The 19,602-nt window shown below is 44.5% G+C and overlaps 1 protein-coding gene and 1 long non-coding RNA gene across 2 annotated transcripts in view; one reads left to right on the top strand and one right to left on the bottom strand.

Moving 5' to 3' along the window:
* Positions 1-2,698, top strand: part of MTPAP (mitochondrial poly(A) polymerase) — a 15,816-nt gene extending 13,118 nt beyond the window's left edge. The window contains exon 9 of the mRNA XM_418580.8: positions 716-2,698. Within this exon, the coding sequence (XP_418580.5) occupies positions 716-1,054 (339 nt within the window). The 3' untranslated portion in view covers positions 1,055-2,698. The remainder of the gene's footprint in view (positions 1-715) is intronic.
* LOC124417777 overlaps positions 1,721-19,602 on the bottom strand; it is a 25,060-nt gene continuing 7,178 nt past the window's right edge. Inside the window, exon 3 of the long non-coding RNA XR_006936997.1 lies at positions 1,721-19,542. This is a non-coding gene — a long non-coding RNA (uncharacterized LOC124417777). The remainder of the gene's footprint in view (positions 19,543-19,602) is intronic.

Here is a 19,602-nt window from a genome sequence, read left to right as displayed (position 1 = left end):
TGCTGCTAATTCCACTGCTAGGGCATGCGGTGGAAGGCTTGTAGAGATGCTGTAATGCAGAGCAAGTCACCTGAGGAGTGCTGATAAGTAATGTGATGGAAGTGTGTATAAATAGCAAAGTACATAGTTGACAGCAACTTGTATTTTACTATACTAAGTGCACAGAAGTGGACCATGGTCTAACTAGCTCTGTACTTAAATGACAAACTGAACTAGGGAGAATTTCAGCCAAGGCAGTAATCTTGCTTTGTTATGCCAGCTCTTAGTGAGCACTGTGAGAGAAATGATTTAAACAGGGTTAAGCTCATGAAGTCGTTTATCAGACTAGGCTGTGCATGTTAATTTAATACTCATGCTGCCCATACAGAAGTGGGGATAGGAGTAGATTGCAGTGAGTGAAGTTTGAGGTTTGTGGAAAAGCAAATGGGAGAATGGCCAGAAAGACAGGGTGAGTTGTTGTTGTACATTCTTTGCCTTGAAGGAAATCTAAGTTCAGTGTGGCAAGGAAAGCAACCACTAAGAGGATTTAGAGAGCAGGAGTCATACATTCAGATTGACAGGAAAATTAACTTGATTAATAGTGCCTATTTTTTTTTTCCCAGAAAGTGGTCTTCTGGGTCAAAAAACTCTTAATGTAATCACTCAAGTGATTTGTTACTTGCTTAGCATATAATGCATATGTGCAACTAAGTTTTTTTCTTCACACTATCTGCAGGGAAAGGAAGTAAATAAACCTGAGTCGTCTCCTCTCTATATCTGGAATCCCTTTGAACAAGACCTTAATATCAGCAAGAATGTTAATCAGCCACAGCTGGAGAAATTTGTAGCTATGGCCAGAGAAAGTGCCTGGATTTTACAGAAGGAAGATAAAACTCAGCAAATGATCAATAAGGAGCCCTGGGGACTGGCAGCCGTACTGATACCATTTGGAAAAAGTAATCCAAACACGATGAAGAGTAGGACAAAGGGAATAGGAAGTGAAACTATCAAAAGCCTCTTGGACTCCTTAAAGTTAAGTGATGCAAACAACCTACAGAAAGCAGTGGGAAAGTGACTTCCAGCACAGAAACACAGTAGCTGCTATTCTGTTTTAGGAATTGAATGTGACACAGTCTGAAGAATATTGCTTTTAATATTTCTTTTGTGGTGAATTGGAGAGTCAGGTAACCTCTGGTTGTCATAGTGATGCTTTTTGTACAGGTCTACTTCCTTTCTGTACATTATCTCCTCCTTTGCTCTTCGCTTGTCCATCTGTTCAGTGAATGTGAGGAGCATTAAAATGCACATTTTAGAGATACATTGTGGAAGTAGACTTTGATTGGGCACTCTTCAAAAAATAAAAAAGCGGATGAAAAGAGAATGGGAAAAAGCCACTGGGAATTGTTTCAGTTAATTCTTTTTGGTTAAGTAAAAGCTCAAGAAGCAACCACCTTTCAGTAAAAGCACATCTTAAAAGACGATGAATGTTTGAACCGTTGCTTCCACTGCAGTCACATGCAGGAAGCCAGTAAAACTAATGTGCATGTATCTATTCTTGTAATTGTTTTCAATTCATGAGGATAGAGCTAAGACAAAAATAAAGAGGATGGAATTAAATAACAGGGTTTACAGTTTCATAGGTTATTGCTTTCCAAAGATAGAGCACCTGATTTGCGATGGAAATGTGGGTGTGCTCTTGTTTACCACCTATTCTCAAACTTCTTCAACCAAATCTTTTTTAATACACACAGGGCTTGTTCCCACTCATACTTATCTGCTTATGTTTCTCATTTTGCCTTCAACTTCAATTTAAGCTTGTATTTCAGGTTCCAGTAGGGGACTTTTTTTGGTGCCCCTCTGGCCTTATCAACTCTCCTGAAAGTTGCTGCCTACTGGACAGCACCAAAACCTTCCTCTCACTATCTCTGCTTCTCTCTTTGTCCTTTGTGGGATTCCACAGGGAATCCTATACCACACTTGAGTCCACAGTCCTGTCTTATTTTTCAGATATTCAGTGGGGTGCTGACTGTCCATGTTTCAGATCAGCTAGATTCAGGCCAGCACGAGTCAACTTTTCTCATTGTCTTGAAGAAAGCATCGAGTTCTCTGTGCTTATACCACAAGAGAGTGTTTTTGGAGGAGTACTGAGAGGGCTGGAAGGAATGAAGACAGAACGAGAAATGGAATGAGGGCAGACAAATTACAGATTTTCAGGTAGATTTATGATTATTCTGCCTGCCCAGTTTGTGCCACTGATGCATTAAAACTAAATGGCAAGCATGATAAGAACAATTACACAGACTGTTGTTTTGACTCTTAAAGAAGTACTGTACAAGAATTACTGTAAATCAGAGATTGTCATACAGATGCAATATTCATGTTTCTGATAACTGTTTCATTTTCAATGTTTTTAGATTCTTTAATGCTGTACTGGTATATGCTTTGTTGTGGGCTTTCTTCTTTTTTTTGTCAGAACTGGTATTATCATTTGAAAAGCGTGTCTCTTTTCCCTGAGATATATTTATTAGAGATCATATAGGCAGTAACGTGTAATTCCAAAGTATTTGTAAAAGCACTGCTGGGTAAGGAGAAGTATTGTTCAGCAGTTAACAGTCTAGACAGAATTTGAGGGACAGATCAATGCTCTATTAATTTATTTGAATTTTAAAATAATATTCATATGTGTCCATCTCACACTTATAAATGTTTTATCAAAGGATGACGTGTGGATTTATTATCTTAGTCACAGGAACTAATTCTTGTATTAACCTCCTTAAGCCTTGAAATTCAAACTTAGCTTTCTACTTAAATCTGTGTGCTACTGTATGAACTTCTTTGGAGGCTGGATGAAGTTTACTGTAACTTATTATTGGTGCTAACACAAACCTTTTCATCGCAAGCTTGGCATAGATGCAGTAAGCAGTCTGTTGCTAACTTAAATTTTATAGAACCTAGATATGTTTTCTTTTGTTTCCTGAGAAGTACACTTGGAAGCTTTTTGAAGCTTTTGAAGATTAGGGTGACACTTGAGTACTTGTGAGTTGTCTCTTTTCCTGTTAAATAGAATGGGTAACAGGGATCCCCGCATAGAGATGATGTGGTAGAGAGCCTCTGGCAAGGATTAAGGGGATGGATAGCAAACAGATTTTGTTGTGGGTTTCTGCTATCAGTCACCCATCCGTGGTGACAGAGATGAGGTATTCCACAAGCAATTAAGAGAAATCTCTGGATCAGTAACTCTCATCCTTTCGGGAGACTTAAACTTCTCAGATATAAACTGGGAATATTTTAGTACTGCAACAAGCAAGTCTGCGAAACTCCTAAAGCACACCAAGGGTAACTTCTTGTCACAAGTGCTTAGACAGCCAGGAAAGGTGCCCTCCTAGAACTGTCTTCTGAGCATAAGGAAAGACTTGTGGGAGGTGTGACGGTAGGTGCCTGTCTTGGCCACAGTGATCATTAAACAGCTGAGTTCAAAAGAGGTCAGCAGAGTTACCACCCTGGATCTTACGAGAGCAAACTTTAAGCTTCTCAGAGAGCCAGTTAGCAGCATCCCCTGGCAATCTGCTTTAGAGAGTTCAGGAGCTCTGTGAGAGCTGCTCATTTCTTAAGAACCACCTTTTAAAAACACGGGAGCAAACAATCCCATTGTGTCAAGCAAGTAGAAGAGAATATCAGCTTTGCTGAACAGGGAACTCCTTTTGGAACGTGGGCAGAAAAATAGCCTGTGGTCTCTGGAAGCAAGGTCAGGCTTCACAGGGAGATTAAAGAGCTACAGTTCACAGTTGTAGGGAGAAAATAAGAGAAGCCAAAGCTCAACTGGAGTTGACACTGGCCATTGTGGTATCTGATAACAAAAAAGGATTTTTTAAGTGTGTCAACAGCGAGAGGAGACCTAAGGAAAACGTTGGACTGATACTTGATGAAGATAGTTACCTAACAAATTGGAATGAGGAAAAAGCAGAGACATCTAATCCACTTTTTGCCCCAGCTTATAGTATTAATGATAGTTCTTGGGTTGCTGGCCCTGTGAGCTGGAGGGACATGAGTCATGACTGAGGGAGCATGATCTGTAGTCACTAAAAGTGTAAGAGAATAGTTGCATCAGCACAGTGTTCATAGTTTGTAGGACCTGACAGGGTTCACTCCAGAGCGAAGGACCCCTCGAGAATTTACTGAAGGTCTTACATATCTGGGGAGTAGGTGTAGCAACAGCAAACCTACTGAGAATGCTGAAGTGGAAGGTGCTGCTGGCCCTCTGAAGGGATGAGGAGCCTAAAGCAGACACGTTGGAACCGAGCACTGGGCAACCAGCCATCAACAGCATGATGTTCTACGAAGGAAAATGCTGAATTCTGCAGCTGGTACAGAGCAGTGCTCGACTCGGGTACACGTGGAGATGGGTGGCTGGAGAGCAGCTCAGCGAGCGGAGCCCGGGGTGCTGATGGCAGCAGGCTCAGCGTGAGCCAGCAGCGCCCCCTGCTAGTCAAGGGAGTAAATGTATTTTGGGGGATTCATTGCACGCAGCATAGCCAGCCAGACAAGAGGGAATTCTCTCACTATATTTAGCATTGGTGGAGCCTCACCTGAAATATTGTGTGCAGTTCTGGGCTCTGTGATATTCAAACCACATGAAGGTGCTTTGAGAGGAAGGCACCAAAGGTGGTGACAGGGCTGGAAGGGATGTCCTGTGAGGAGGGGCTGAGGCCACTTTTCTCAGTTTGGCAAAGAGGAGGCCGAGAGGTGACCTCAGTGCTCTGCAGCTCTCTAAGGAGGGGAAGAAGAGGGAGGCGCTGGGCTCTGCTTCTGGGAACCGATGGCGTTAGGGAAATTCCATTACCCTGAGCGTGGTCAAACACTGGAACAGCCCTCCTTTCCTAGGAAGGTGGTTGATGCCCTATGCTTGTCTCTGTTGAAGAGACGTGGATAATGCCCTCAATGTGCTTTAACATTTGGTTAGCCCTGATGTGGTCAGATGGCTGAATGCTATGGTCTTTGTAGGTCTATTCCAACTGAATTTTATTGCAGTGCAATACTCAGAATGGCATAACAGAAACAGAAGCATGAAGCCCATCTGTGGTAGTGTATACCTACTTGCACTATATTCACACTGGTTTAATGTCACATAGAAAGGCTACAACAATTTTGACACTTAGATATAAGATGCCTGTAGTCAAATACCAATAAACTTTGTATTTTGTTTATACAGTTGAGTGATTCTGAAACACGAGTTTGGGTCAAAATGGTTTATTTGTAAATGTACGTAGACATTGAAGCTGCTTAGAATTCCTTAAAAGGCAGGGCAAAACGTGGTTGCTCTGTATACAGAGCCTTTCAGCATCACGTTTCTGTTTAGACTGTCTGTCCCTTCTGGGAATAGTTCTGAACAATTGTCCTGGCTGCAGGCCGACTTCTGAGTAGGAAAGCTAGAAGTAAAAGCATGGCTGCAGCAATGAAAGTGCACATGTGCTTGTTTCAGGTGCCTGCAGGTTCAGGGCACTGGAGGCCAGCTGCTGAGCAAAGCCTACAGGAGCAGTTCTCATTGGCAATGTGAATCAGCCTGTGGAGGGCAGCCGGTCAGCTTCTGTCAGACAAAGCTTGCAGTCGAGGGAAGAGCCATGAAACCACCTGTGGGAAGAGGACAACGGCTTGAGGGGGTGAATGTAGCAAATCAGGGGGGATGATGTGATTCTAATTTCCTGAGGGCAGCAGCCTTGTTGCACTGATGATGGTCAGAAGCCATCAATATGTTTCGGTCAGTAAAAACAAGGGTTGGATGTTTGTCAAAAAAAAGAGTGGAGACGGTCTGTACTTGAAAGCTCATAGGCTCTAAACCATGTCTCAGCAAGAGCGAGGCAGTAAGTTTTAGTTCTCAAACTTGTTGCTGATACATGCGTCCTCCCCAGCAACATAGAGTAAGGAACATCAGTAAATTAAACACATTTTTGACCCTCTGCCCCTTCCCCTCGCTGGGAGTGCTTTCTAGTGCAGTCTTACATTCCCTGACTCTTAATTGGTGAGAGAAATTGGAAACATTTCAAAGTTCCTTGCCCTGAGAAAATGCTCTCTGGGACATTAACTTCAAGTTCACACTTGTTGCCAGGTTTGCTTTTCTTTTTTGCTGATTTTTTTTTTCTTTTCTGTAGATTTTGATGCTCACAGGAGTTTCAGGAGTGGGTTCTGCTGCAATTGCTAGTATTCCGCTATTCCTTTGGGGATCTGTGGGACTCTGAAGCTGTGCATAATGCTCTTGGCTGAGACACAGTCACAACGCTGGGTCTTCTTAGGTGGTGCTCTTTGTCTGCCTCAATCTTGAAACTGCAGTACCTGCTTGTGGTTCTGTCCTTTGGACTTCAGATCCCAGGGTAACTCAGGTTGAAAGGAACCTTTGGACCTATTCAGCCTCCTGCTCTGGTAGGATTAGCTGTGAGCTCCAACCAAGTTGCTCAGGCCCATGTCTGGCCAGGTCTTGAAAACTTCTGTGGGTGAGGACTGTACAGCTTTCCCAGACAGCCTTTTCCAGTGCTGGACTTCCCTTAGCACCCTGCTCAGCAGTACTGTAATGCATCCCCACCATCTTGTCACTCCTACCATCTTCTTTTCTCATCCTGAGCCATGCTCTCAGGCAGACTGCCGTCCAACCCAAATGTCCAAGCCACTCCTTCACAAAAAGGGCAATCCTCTTCATCCCCAGATCGTCCCCTCTTTCCACCTTGTTTTTCCTGAGGAGTGTGTCCATCCATCACCATCATCTTGTTGTTCCAGTGTTGCTGTACTGACAGCATGAATTCCTCCCACTTGTTCCCCAGGCTGCACACATTTGCAGGCAGCTTTCATCTTTTTGATATTCTTGAAATCTCTCTTTTTCCCATCACCCCGCATCCTTACTTTCAATCACTGCCTCACTTAACTGGGGCTTCTAGTAGCCCTCTCTTTGCTGTTCACAGCTGAAAGCTGCTCTCACCAGCTTGGCCGAGTTACAGCCTCTCATATGAGCCTGATTAGGATGTTCAAATACAGCCTAAAAATTAATTTCCAAATGGATCTGGAGGAAAACTGGAGACAGTAAATACAAGGTTGCCATGACAGAAAAGCAGCATATTGCACACTTCTGAGCTAGCTTCGACTGTGCTGTGGCATCTGCAGGGCCGCACAGCACCATGTGGAGACCTTGGTTCAGGTATGTGCCTTTGGGGCAGGAAAGATAGACAAAAAGTCTTGAATATTTCAGTAATTTTGCCTACAAACTAATTACAGCTCTGTGATGAGTTCAGCCGAAGCAAGTTCAGGATTTCTATCCTGAGCTGCTTTTGAGATGTGATAAATCATCAGTCAGGAAGTTTTTAAAGTGAAACCAGCCTGTTCACTGGAAAACTGTTCCAAAGACTATCTTGCTCATCACTGAATTACCTCTAAGGCTCTCTTCTAGTACAAAAGTCTTCCAGACACCATGGATAATTCGAGGCTACTTGAAAACGAGGATTAAGATTCAAACCAGGATTTAGATTCACACAAGGCTAACCTGAACCTCCTATGTTCAAGGTTTAGGCCATTGCTCATTGTCGTATTGCTGCACACCACCGAGGAGAACCTGGCCTCACCCATTTGCCTCCCACCTCCCTTTAGATATTTATATGCATTTATCAGATCCCTTCTCAGTCTTCTTCTCCCTGAGCTGAACAGACCCGGGTTACTCAGCCTTTTCTCATATGAGAGATGCTCCAGGCCATTTATCGTCTTTGTGGCCCTCTGGTGGACTCCTCCTGGGAGATCCCTGTCTTTTTAGAACTGGGAAGCCCAGAACTGGACACAGTAGTCAAATGTGGCCTCACCGGGGCAGAGTAGGAAGGGAGGATCAAATCCCTCGACCTGCTGGCCATGCTCTTTTTAATGCACCCCAGGATCCCACAGGGGCAAACTGCTGGCTCATGGCCAACCTGTTGTCCACAAGAACATCCAGATTCTTCTCCACAGAGCTCCTCTCCAGCAGGTCATCCCATTTCAGTGTGTATAATCTGATCCAATCGATAAACAATGGTTTTTCATTTGGCCCATAACGTTCTGTGGACCAGCAGTGATACAGCTGTGTTCAAGGGAAGTGGGGTAGTATCTAGAGCACTGCACTCCCATTGCACTGCAGCTTCCTACAGCTTGATCTCCTGTGTGGATTGACACTTCATACTGCCTTTTCCATGGCCTACAGTGCCTTTTCTGCGGCCTACAGGGAGATCAATTAACCAAGCGTGGTGGGCCTCACCAATACTTACACGTATTTTCAAGAAGTTTGTTCATCTAAGACATCTGTCTAACACTATCTGTAGTATTAGAAAACAGAAATTCGGTGGAAACTCTTTGAGGCACTACCCTTTGAAAAAGATTTCTGTTTTGCACTGTTATTACAGGGAACGTTATGTTCAATTTGTTTTACAGATAGCCTTCAGAGATGGGTTTTTGTTCCCATGCTGAGCTCTCTTGGGCGTACAAATTTGTAGTAAATGTAAACAGTGCAGCCCTATATTGGCATCTTGCATGGAACAGCTCCCAGAATATGTCTTGCAGGTATTATCATCACAGCCCCAAGGGGGAAGTCAACGCACGGCAAATTACAAAGGCATCGGCTCCCACTCGTATTGCTCACTCTGTAGGGTGGAACAATTCCTGTAATTCTGTATCTCTTTTTCTTATGTTGGACAGAAGCAAAACTGCAGGAACTGCTGTTCCTGCAGAGAGGGCTTTACATTAGGCGTTGGATTGTTAGATGGAAAACCAGTATTATTTAAGTACTTTCCATATATTTACATCTAAACTTTGATTTTCTGAAGTCCGTTTCTAGGAGCTATTGCTGGAGATTTTCAGGATGAGAGGAGGAACTGGAAGAATTCATATAGGTCTCATAGATAAATGGTAATTACTATCCTATTATTCCTCAAAAATAATCCCATAGTGGAAAGAAATTCATATAACAAACTGTCAATAAAAAATAAAATGCTTTGTCTCCTTGAAAAAATTCTTCCATTAATTTTCTGTAGTCCTCCCAGTGATGCAGTGCTTTTATTAAAGGATGGGATTTGAGAGAGCATCCTGAAAGGGACATCACAAATTAAATATATGTAGCTGTGAGTATTTAGCCACTGCAGTAAGCAAAAAAAAAAGCATCAGTGACTCCAACCTGAAATGGGATTCAGGGATTTAGTGGCTCCAGAAATACAGTACGTCTTTGTACATCTTTGGGTGATTTGTGCCTCTTTATTTTGAAAATTATCTTTAGACACCCAACAAAAGCGTGTTTGCTCTAATTGCTTGATACAGGAGCTTGGAAAGGAAGATCTCATTTGAAACCACCATAATCTCTTTTGTGGGGACACTAAAGACCTTAGCTACTCTAGCTCTGCAATGAAATCCATCTTTAAGAGGCTTTGCCTTGCAGTTGGCTTAGGAACGTGGAATATTACCATTCTGAGTTACCCTAGAAATCCCAGTGCTTATAGATGGGACCAGGCTTTCTCCCTTCTCTCACATAGAGTAAATGCTTTTAGGTCCCCCTTTAGTGTAGACAATATTCTCAGTCTCTGAAGTATTTTGCAGCAATTAATTTTATATTTCCTCTAGGAGACAAATAACAAAGTAAAAAGATCTCTGTGTTTGTTCACTAAGTTGCTGTTCTCTTGTGCTGTTGGAGTCTTTGGTGTGATAAAGTGAACTATCTGGTGCTTTCCTTCCTCAGATGCAGGCAGTTTTTGTTGCATACTGAAATGAGAATGCTTTTCCCAAAGCAGTGGTTTTAACTATTGATCTCAGCGCCCCTCATAGAGAACTACGTCTAAAGAACTTGCAAAAACGAAAAGCAAGAAAACAATGCTAAGAAAGCTGAGCTACGTGTTGGCTAGCTTATATTCCCACAACAAAGGTGTTTATCTTTCAGGATCTTCCAAACAAAACAAAGGTCAAAGGGAGCGCTATTGAGTTGTGAATAGAGATGGAGCATTTCTTGCATTCCAACACCACTTTATGGTCAATATTTTGTCCAAGTAAATGGTGACATGTGAAGACTGTGTCACTCACAAAACATGGTTTCTGATGGAGAAAGCAGAAATATTTTGGGGGATGTCTGACAAACTCTGAATGGCATCTCTTAATGGTGAGAGAATTATTATTTTCGAGCAGACTATCTCGAGTTCCTGACCCCTGCCCTGGCAAAAAACTTGCCTTTATCATTATGAATTATAAAGGGAGAATACAGACATCTCTGTTTGTCTTGATTTAGTTTTATCCCACATGTATAGGGTTACAAGTATGCGGCAGTTAGGCATAAGTGATATGATTTTATGCTCCAAATGCTGATAAGAGAGAAGCTTCAAATCACATAGGTTAATGCAGACTTCATTCAGAGACACCTAGTCTGAATCTCCTAGACTTTTCCAGACCCACCCACCATTGCTGCAGGAGTCAATAAATACTCAGGGCTGCCAGCTGCTTGCTCCCAGTAGGAATGGATGTCTTCCTCTGAAGTTAATCTTTCTCATTCAGTGGGGACCTCTCATTGCCAAGCTGACCCAGGGGCTTCTGAAGTCATCTGTTTGTTTTACCTGATCCTTAAGCCCGAGAAGGCGAACTGTTTGTCATCCCTAATCCCCATTCCCAGCAAGTTTTTTTCCTCTGACTCCAATAACAGCAGGACACAACCCTGACATTTTTCTCAGATGCAGAGATAGCAGATGATGATGCTATGGTGTGGCCACTGCCACTCCTCCTATCTGCACAAATTATGTAGATGTCTGGGGTGTGGTGAATGTTTTTCTCTAAAATCTTTATTCTGTTTTTCTAAAAAGATTGATGATATTTTTTTTTTCCTTCTGGAGCTCAGTAAGCTGGAGCTTTCAAAGTTGTGCTTCACTTGCTCCCGTGTTTGTACTGGCAAAAAGCAGAATTCAAAGCCGAGCCTTTTCCTGCTGGGTGTTTTTCTTCTCTGTGATAAACAGAAAATATGCAGTTGGTGTCATGATAGCAGTAGGTGTGGGATTCAACTAACACTTCCCAGCAGAAAATTCCCTGTCTTGCCAGGACATTGAGAAGACGTGACAATGATTCATTTTTCTGATAACACAGCAGGAACACAGGTCCAATTGTTTGCTATGTAGGTCAGAATAGGGTATGTTGGCATCTCTGTTTGCAGACTTTACAAAGAAGTCTGGGAATGGAAAGCATTGCAGAAAAAAGCTGTGCTGTTAGTACTTAAATTGTTCCCCTGGCAGATGTAGGCTATAAACAATTTGCTGTGAAATACTTGCTGTCTAGATGGCATAGCTGGACACTGTCTGTACACGAGGAGGTTTCGTTCTCCAGGTTAAACAACATTTACTCTTTACCCAAGCTCTTTGATTAAAATCTGGGTCTGTGTCAAGGAGAAGGCCCCTAGAAATACTCAATCACGCTGTTCCACTGTGACTACCTGACAGCAGTTTATGTTCGTGGAGATACTTCATGTACTTAAGAGTCAGGGGAAATTAGCAGGTAACTCGGCTCTGGTTTTTTATTGCATCTCTGTGCCTTTTAAAGTCTACAATAGTGCATCAGAAACCTGTTCACTTGTCAGTTTTGTTTTAACCTATCCAGTCAACACCAGCTTCACATATTGGCAGGAAGCGATGTTGGGGATAATCGTGTTGTCCAATGCATTGTAATGCTTTATTGGACGCCTCACTGCACATTGTCACAACACGCCTTCTTGTGGGAGTCTGCTGGCTCTCCCCTGCTGTCTCTTCCTTCCAGGAAAGCCTTTTGCGTTTGAAGATCAAGAGGTAAGCTTTTATCTTTGTCCCTGTGTAAGTGCACCATGGGAGGGAGCTGGGACTGCTTTCGTTGGCAGCTTTGGATGACACCATCCACTCTTCAGAGCATGACGTGCTTCTGCATGCTTCCCTGCAGTCACCTCCAGCACCAGTTTCCAGGCTGGTTCATTGAAGTTCTTTGTGACCATCAGCTACATAAACAGGAGCACTATAAATAATACTGCTCTACACCCAGGACAAACCGAGGCGTTGTATTATGCCTTCCTGGTCTGGGCACAGAACTCCTTCCTAAACGATGCGTCTCCTTCATGCTGACTGTCAGATTCTTCTTGTACTGCTGGGAGAAATGTGCAGTGCCTTGTGGCGTTGGGTGAGTGTGTTATGGCAAGGATTGCAGCCAGAGCCATGTTTGATTAGGCCCTGCATCGTACACAATTAAGGAAACATTTACTCTGTCCCCATACCTTGAGATCTGAATAGATGTTGAAGCAGTTGGAGGCAGTGTTCCAAGATCAGATCATACACTCATTTATTTTTCTCTGGAAAGGAGGAAATAAATCCTGATGGCTGGACATGATGTTGTCTGATGATCCTACTTTTTCTTGGCATGTTTATTAGCACAATCTGGACTTTTTGGAGGCTGTTCTCCTCCCTCCATCAGACCTAACCATTTATAGCAATTCTTTTCTCAGAGGTACTGTTAATTATTTCATGAAAATCTGTCTCATAGAGGAAAAATAGCAAGTGAGGCAATAATAAATTTAAAATTAAAGATGTTAAGTTGCAACACAATTCAGAAGGAAAGTGGGTGGTAACTCTGACATTTTTATTTCAGCCTCAACATGAGAATTTGATTTAATCTATTTCTCTTATTAGCGAGGCTTAATTTAAACAAAGCCAAGGAAACTCTGTCTACCTGCCTACAGGTCAGTGTTCTCTTCCAGAGCAAAGCAGACTGAAGCCCTGGGCAGTGTGATTGTGGAAGCACCTGTAGCTTGAGAGCTTTCAGAACTCACCAGCTGAAGATCTTAATTGATACAGATTATGAATAAGGGCATACATATGTATAATATATAACATATATTCTAATATTGGAGAAGTTTTTGGTTTCTGCCACAGTGCTCTTGCACAAAATGCACACGAGCACAGTCCAAGCAGAACACCAAGATCAGGCACAGTGAAGCATCTGTATGTAAATGCAACTTGAATTTTCCAAGGGCTTCAATGCTGAATCCCAACTTTTTTAGGCATCTTTGAGAAACTACTGTCAGTATCAATGACACAGCGGTTTATGCTGGGAAGAAGAAACAGGGCATGTCTTCTGTGGAAGCATCACGCTGTGATGAATGGCCGGTAGGTCTGGTGAGTCAGTCATCCATCCGGGCTGCTCTTTGTTTCTGTAAATGAGCTAGTGTGTATCTGGGAGCATGGGAACTCATCTGGAACCTGAAAACCGATCCAAGAAATAGCTCAGCTGGTGCTGTGACAAAAACATAATCATTTCAGATGTTCAGACACTGGTGATGCTTTTAATAAAACAAGATATTATAACCTTGTTTAACACTGCCACTGCTGTTTGTTGCTGAAAGAAGAGCGAAAGAAAGGAATGTAGATCATGAGGCACACTTTAATCTTCCTGTTTTGATATCTGTAACATCAGGATAAGGAGTAGGAGATAGGATGGAAAAAGACCTTTTGGTAAAACTTTACCACTCGAACTTTAATTGTCAGGTTTAAAGATTGTATTTAAACATGAATGGTGTAATAATTAAGCTCTATTAAGCTATTTTATATCCATCTATTTAAAACAGAAATTTAAATAAAGCTATTTTTTAAAGTAGCTTATTAGATTTGGTCTGTTTTCTATTAAGATAAATGAGGTCCACCTTATCTTTCTTCATTGACACTCAAGGATGCTGCTGACATGATGGTCAAAATCCCATAAAGCTCAAGACTGGATTTCTGGCCTGCTCGTAAAGGTGTTCTCATTCCTTCCTCACAGATCGAGAGCAGTGTTTTTTGTAGATAATCAGTGGAGACAGAGCAGAATTTAACTGAGAGGGGACTGGGGAAGCCCGCAGCTCCCCTGCTCCTGCTCAGGCCCTGATCTATTGCTGGGTTCAGTTCCAGTTCTGAGATGCTCTGTTTGTACCAGGAAACAGCAATGCTGGTCCAGAGATGTGAATAAATCCATTAACATGAAAAGAGACTCATTCACACGTTTCCATCTCCTCCACAAACGCTGTGGGAGCGTTTCTGTGCCGTTGGAGCCCTGCTGGGGATACAACACACAGCACGTTTTCTCCTGGTATGGCACCGGAGGGAAAAAGTTCATCTGCAAACTGACAGCGCAAAAACTGCTAATTCTGTTTTCTTCCTTTTAAGGCATTAACACAGCTTGAAGTGATTTCTCTGTTGTTTTTTTTTTTCCAACATCAGAGAGCATGGGCAGACAATGCGAGAGTGACTGTATCACACGTCGCGTCACGGAGCCCTGTGCCTGAAAGTGGGGATGTCCGATGGACACAGGCTGTGATCTGCCTGCTATGAGCACCTGGATTTTAGAACTACCTTCTATCTACTTTCTCCTGTACCTCCCAGTTTGTTCAGTACTGGATTGCTGCATCACTGACACCTTTGTGGCGTTAAGTTCGTGCCCTGGACAGATCTTGTCCTGAATGTTCAACAGCTGGGAGAAGGACAGATCCTGAAAGCCAGATGATGGCAAAGAGCCACCTCCTGTCGTGCATGCACTGCTTGCTGCCTTCCTCATACTTAGCACCTTGCCAGCACAGTTCTGCTTCAGAAATTTTGAGTTTACCTCCAGCAGTAAGAAAAGAAAGCTATTTGCATGGGCTTTAACCATAACCGGTCTCTGACAATGGCAAAGGTAGCGGGCTGGAAAGCCCTCTGCTCCGTAGTGTGTCGGGACAGCACATCACAGGAGTCTGTGTTACACTGAGAAACAGACATTGGGTGGTCTGATCCCAGGAGTAGCAAGTCGGTGGGTGGGGAGATGCTGTAGATCATAATTTTGGATGACTTCAGCGCAGCACAGAAGACTGAACTTCACACTGCTGTTCCCTGTCAAAAAACATTTACAGCTTAGCTGCACCCTGGCTGAGCCTCGTTGCTGTTGGATGAAGGTGCCCGTGGTGCCACTGGGTTCAGGCTGCCCCAAATGGGCCCACGGCCCATGAAGCTGAGCACGTCCACCCTCCTGTGTGCTCCCAGCCAAGCAACGAGTGTGTTGGTGGGCTTTGCTGGAGTGTGTTTAGAAATGTTCCGTCACAGTGCTTGGAAAACCTTGAAGAGCAAAGAGTGTATTTGGCCCTTCCAGTAAAAACATCTCCTAAAAGAAGAAGATAAATCACCTCTTTATGCAGTGGGCTCACTTTCCAGAAAGGCAGTCTGCCACCAATATTTGGTGGGAGGGATATCAGAGGCTGCTCATACAGGGAGGTGATCTCTCAGAATGAAATCATGCATCTGTTCTGCCTGCTACTGACCTCCCGACATCGGCCCTCACTCCCTCAGCTCTTTCTCTCAGTGTGAGTTTGTGTTACTGTGCAAAAAAATTACATAATTTCGGAGACAGAATAGATGCTTCTGTGGAAGCACATGCCAAAGGTGCCAAAGTGATCCCTGCAAAGCTCTGCCCGACCTTTCCTCCTGAACCTGGAGCATGAGGCTGCTGGTTAGACAGGGCTTTGCTGAAGTCCCAAACAAGCTGTGAAACCCTCCCCGTCACTCCACAGCTTTCTCTAAAGTGGAATTTAAAAAGATTCTTCTTGGGAGGCTTGTTCCTTTTCTTGCAAACATCAACCAGAAAATAATACAGTTTGTTTTGTTGAATTCCCATTATTTCAGGGTAATTTTTCAAGCCCTGTTAAGTACACCTGGTAGCAGAACTGTTCAGTCCTTGTGAAGACCTATAGACTTCTTCATTTGGGCTGAGAGTTGATGAAGTCCAGGATACGAGATATCCCCCCTTGCCAATAAAAAGCTGTTCCATCATTCACTAAAAAGTCTTCGTATCAAAAATTGAATGAATAAAAGTCGTATCAGTTTTAAGCTGGGTGGTACAGAATTGCAGAATGGTTGAGGTTGGCAGTCATCTGCCATCTTGTAGTGGGTGGTCTCTGCCTCGTTGTCCAGCCCACTAATGAAGCTGCTAAATAATATCGGCCCTGGTATTAACCCCTGGGGTACACCTCCGGCACAATGCTGGTCTCTTGCCACAGATTACATCCCTTTGAGCCCAGCAGTTCATCCAGTTTTCAGTCCATCTGACTGTCTATCTAGCCTATACTTCTTCAGCTTATCCATGAAGTTGGTAAGAGAGTGTCAAAAACCTTACTAAAGTCTGCATAAATAACAGCTACATCATCTACCAAGCCAGCCATCTCAATGTGGAAGACTACCAGGTTGATTAAGTGTAATTTTCCTTTCATAAATCCATGCTGACTGCTTGCAGTCACCTTCTTGTTCTTTGTGTGTCTGGAAATGGTTTTCAGGATCAGTTGCTTCAGCACCTTCCCAGGATTGAAATCAAGCTAATTGGCCTGTAGCTCCCCAAATCTTTGATCTTGTACTTTTTGGAGGAGCGTTTTCTTTCTTCTATTCTTCAGCAGCCTCTTCTGGTTACTCTGACCTTTCAAAGATAATCGAGAGTGGCCTTGTACTGACATAGGCCAGTTTCCTCAGCACTTGTGGGCGCATCCCATGATGTCCCAAGGACTTGTGTATGTCCAGCTAGTTCAATTCAATGGTCTTCAGAGGCCCATTCCAACCCCTATGATTCTATGATTCTGTGATTCTATGAAATGTTCCCTAACCTGACCTTCCTCCACTGATTGTAAATCTTCTTTCCTCATACACCCCTCTGGTGTAGCTTTGCAAACTTCAGTTTCATTTTCCAAAGGAGGAGAGCTCTGTTGAAGGTTTTCCATTAACCTCACCCCAGTAGAAGCACTCAAGCCATTGCTGATGTTGTCAGATCCCGGGGAAGGAGGACTGCCACGTCATTGCAGCGAGAAGGTGAAATGGTGCTGCTTAAACACACAGATTTAACCTGCTAGCCGGCGTGTGCCTTGCAGTGCGCCAGGATTTCCCTGAAAGATTAATGATGTTAAAATGCTCTAATGGAAGATGCGAGCTGCTTTTAGCTGCACGACCTGCCACCGGCGCTGTAAAAGTCAAAGTAAAAGTGGTGCTTGGGGGGAGATGCCGTGCCGGTTTTGGGGCTGTGAGTGCAGTGCGGGGCGCTGCCACCTCCCAACACTCCTGCCTCACGCTTCAGCAGAGCAGGCGTGCTCTGAAATGACAGTTTCCAAACCGCTCATCTGCCTTTCATGTTTGCCCCCTCAAGCAGAAGAAGGCTCTCCACGTTAGAAACAACGGCAGGTTTTTCAGAAATGCAGTTTTGGCCCCCACCTGCCCATCCGCAATAGCCCCCAGCTGATGGCGAGGAGCGCAGGCTCACTCCCTGTGCCTCTCTGCCTGTACCCACATCCTCCTGGGAACCAGACTGCTCCCCAGCTTCCAGCTGGTTGCCAAAATCTGTCCATGCCCCATGCTGGCACTTTTCTCCTCCTCAGCTTTTCCAGGGAGACTTCATTCTTCTTGTAGTTTCAGCCACTATGGGACAATTGGATTCGGGGCATTGTTAGCTGGAAATATTTTCTCTCTGAGCAGACATTATTCACTGCTCCGGGACATGAATAAGGAACAAAAATTTGGCAACCTACACCCCACTGCTGGTAGCAATGAGCATGGGCCATGGGGCTGCTCCAGGGTGCTCTGGGCTGCATTTGGCACAAAGCAAATGCCTAAGGCACAGGGCACAGACAACAGGATGGACACATGAGATCCTCCAACAGGTAGAAGAGCAGATCTCTGGTTTCAAGCCCATGCCCCTGCCAATTTGCAACTCTTGTTGAAAGAATCAAGTTAAATGCCATGCTCTGGAGCACACCATTTTAACTTGGAGACAGAGCGGGTCCTACCTGTAGACCTGAACAGAAGATGGGAGGAATGCCACACATAATGGTTTTTCTCCTTTAACAGAAAATGAATTAAATGGTGTCAATCTCTATTAATCTTCATATGACCAAAGAGTAACTCCAACAGAACCCAGCTGTCAGGGTTATATTATATAGGGTTATATCAATAAGGTTAATCCCTATTAATTCTGCAAACTTTTCCAGGTGGAGGAGAGGAAAATGAAACAGTAAATATGGGCTATTAAAATACACGATTCAGGCTGAATTCTTTTCTGGGAGGTGTGACACTTCAAGCTGCTAGCCCCCCAAACCATCTAACACCATAAATAAATAAAGAAGGTGCAGCAAAGACCAGTGCAGAGGGAACTCTTGGGGCAGAAAACAGACAGGAGATGTGAGTGGCTGTGCTCCTCAACAGGAACGCCGCTGTGCAGCACTGCATCACTGTGTGAAGGGCCCGGATCCACACCGGCCCTCGCCCTGCCCCACCCTGCCCTGCTTGTAGAGCTGCACAGCAGCAGCTGCCTGGGCTATGAGGTTGATCAGGTCTGACTTTCTGTGGCCACATGCCGTGGAGAGAGATGATTAAAGCAAAATCCAGTGCTTTCTGGCTCTCCTTGGTACGGGGATGCTGATAAGCGGTGACAGGAGCACTACTGCTGTCCTTTTCCATGGTGGCTATGGGAGATGGGAGCACAGAGTGTGGCAGTGAGCGCGGCTTCTTGCAGCCTGATCACAGAATCATAGGACACCCCGAGTTGAGGGGACAGAAAAGGATCACTGGGTCCCACTCCTGGCTCCGCAAAGAACCACCCAGCCTTCAAAACATGAATGCCATGCCTGCCATATAACACAGACAACTGTGGTGGTGAGGGAATGTTTGTGTGAGTCCACAGACACCACTAGTTTCACCTGCTTTCCTCTGAGATGCAACAGATTGGGTGCTTTGCTCTGGGGAGGTGGAGGAAGGGTCCGTGTGGGGCTGCACTGGGAGGTGCTGGGTTTGCTCTGTGACTCACTCTTCAGACCCATGTCATCTTACAAGTGCCACGTGGTGGTTCTCACTGCCCTCTTGGATCTTCTGTCCATGCAGTCCCTAACGCACCAGCCGTGGGAACCACACGCTGCTCCTGGAGATCCTGGTGGGAAATCCCCACACAGCACACAGAAATGCAGTAAGAAGCCAGTTTTGAAATCAAAGAGCCTGTGGGCTCCTGAACTGTTTCTTCAGGGATCACAGAATTGGAGGGGTTAGAAGGGACCTCTGAGAATCACGGAGTCCATTCCCCTGCTAAAGCAGGCTCCCTGCTGTAGGTCATCATGGGCAAACCTGCATGTCAGCTGTGGGTGAGCTGGAGGGCATCAGGCTCAATATGCCTTCTGGCAGGGCGAGGTGGGCCCAGGGGTGCTGGCAGCACTGTGCTGGGACGGAGTAACGGCACGGGTGCCGTCGGGGCTGGCAGCAGAAAACTGGCTCAGGGTTTGGCTCACAGATCCGCAGTCTCAGTTGGCAGCTGCAGTGCTGACATGGCCAGCGGGAAGGTGGTTGCACTCCGGGTTTAAAAAATATACGAGACATTTTCCTGCCTTCAAAGACGTGGATCTGCAGAGGCGCTGTGTTTGCGGGAGGACACTCTCTCCCTTTAGCAGGGGAGGGTTTTTAGCGAAGCCTCTCCTCTAACATCAGTGCCAAATGGGACACCGAGCAGCGGAAGGACATGGGAAAACCGCAGGGAAGGGTGGCACGTTTTGCTTTGAAACTTCAGTAGCTGTAACAGAGAGAAAACCGTGTTAGTATGAGTCCAGCACATCCACATTTGGCAGCAGGA

Source organism: Gallus gallus, chromosome 2 (assembly GCF_016699485.2).
Source record: "Gallus gallus isolate bGalGal1 chromosome 2, bGalGal1.mat.broiler.GRCg7b, whole genome shotgun sequence".
Taxonomy (NCBI): Eukaryota; Metazoa; Chordata; class Aves; order Galliformes; family Phasianidae; genus Gallus; species Gallus gallus.
This window is presented reverse-complemented; position numbering and strand designations above follow the sequence as displayed.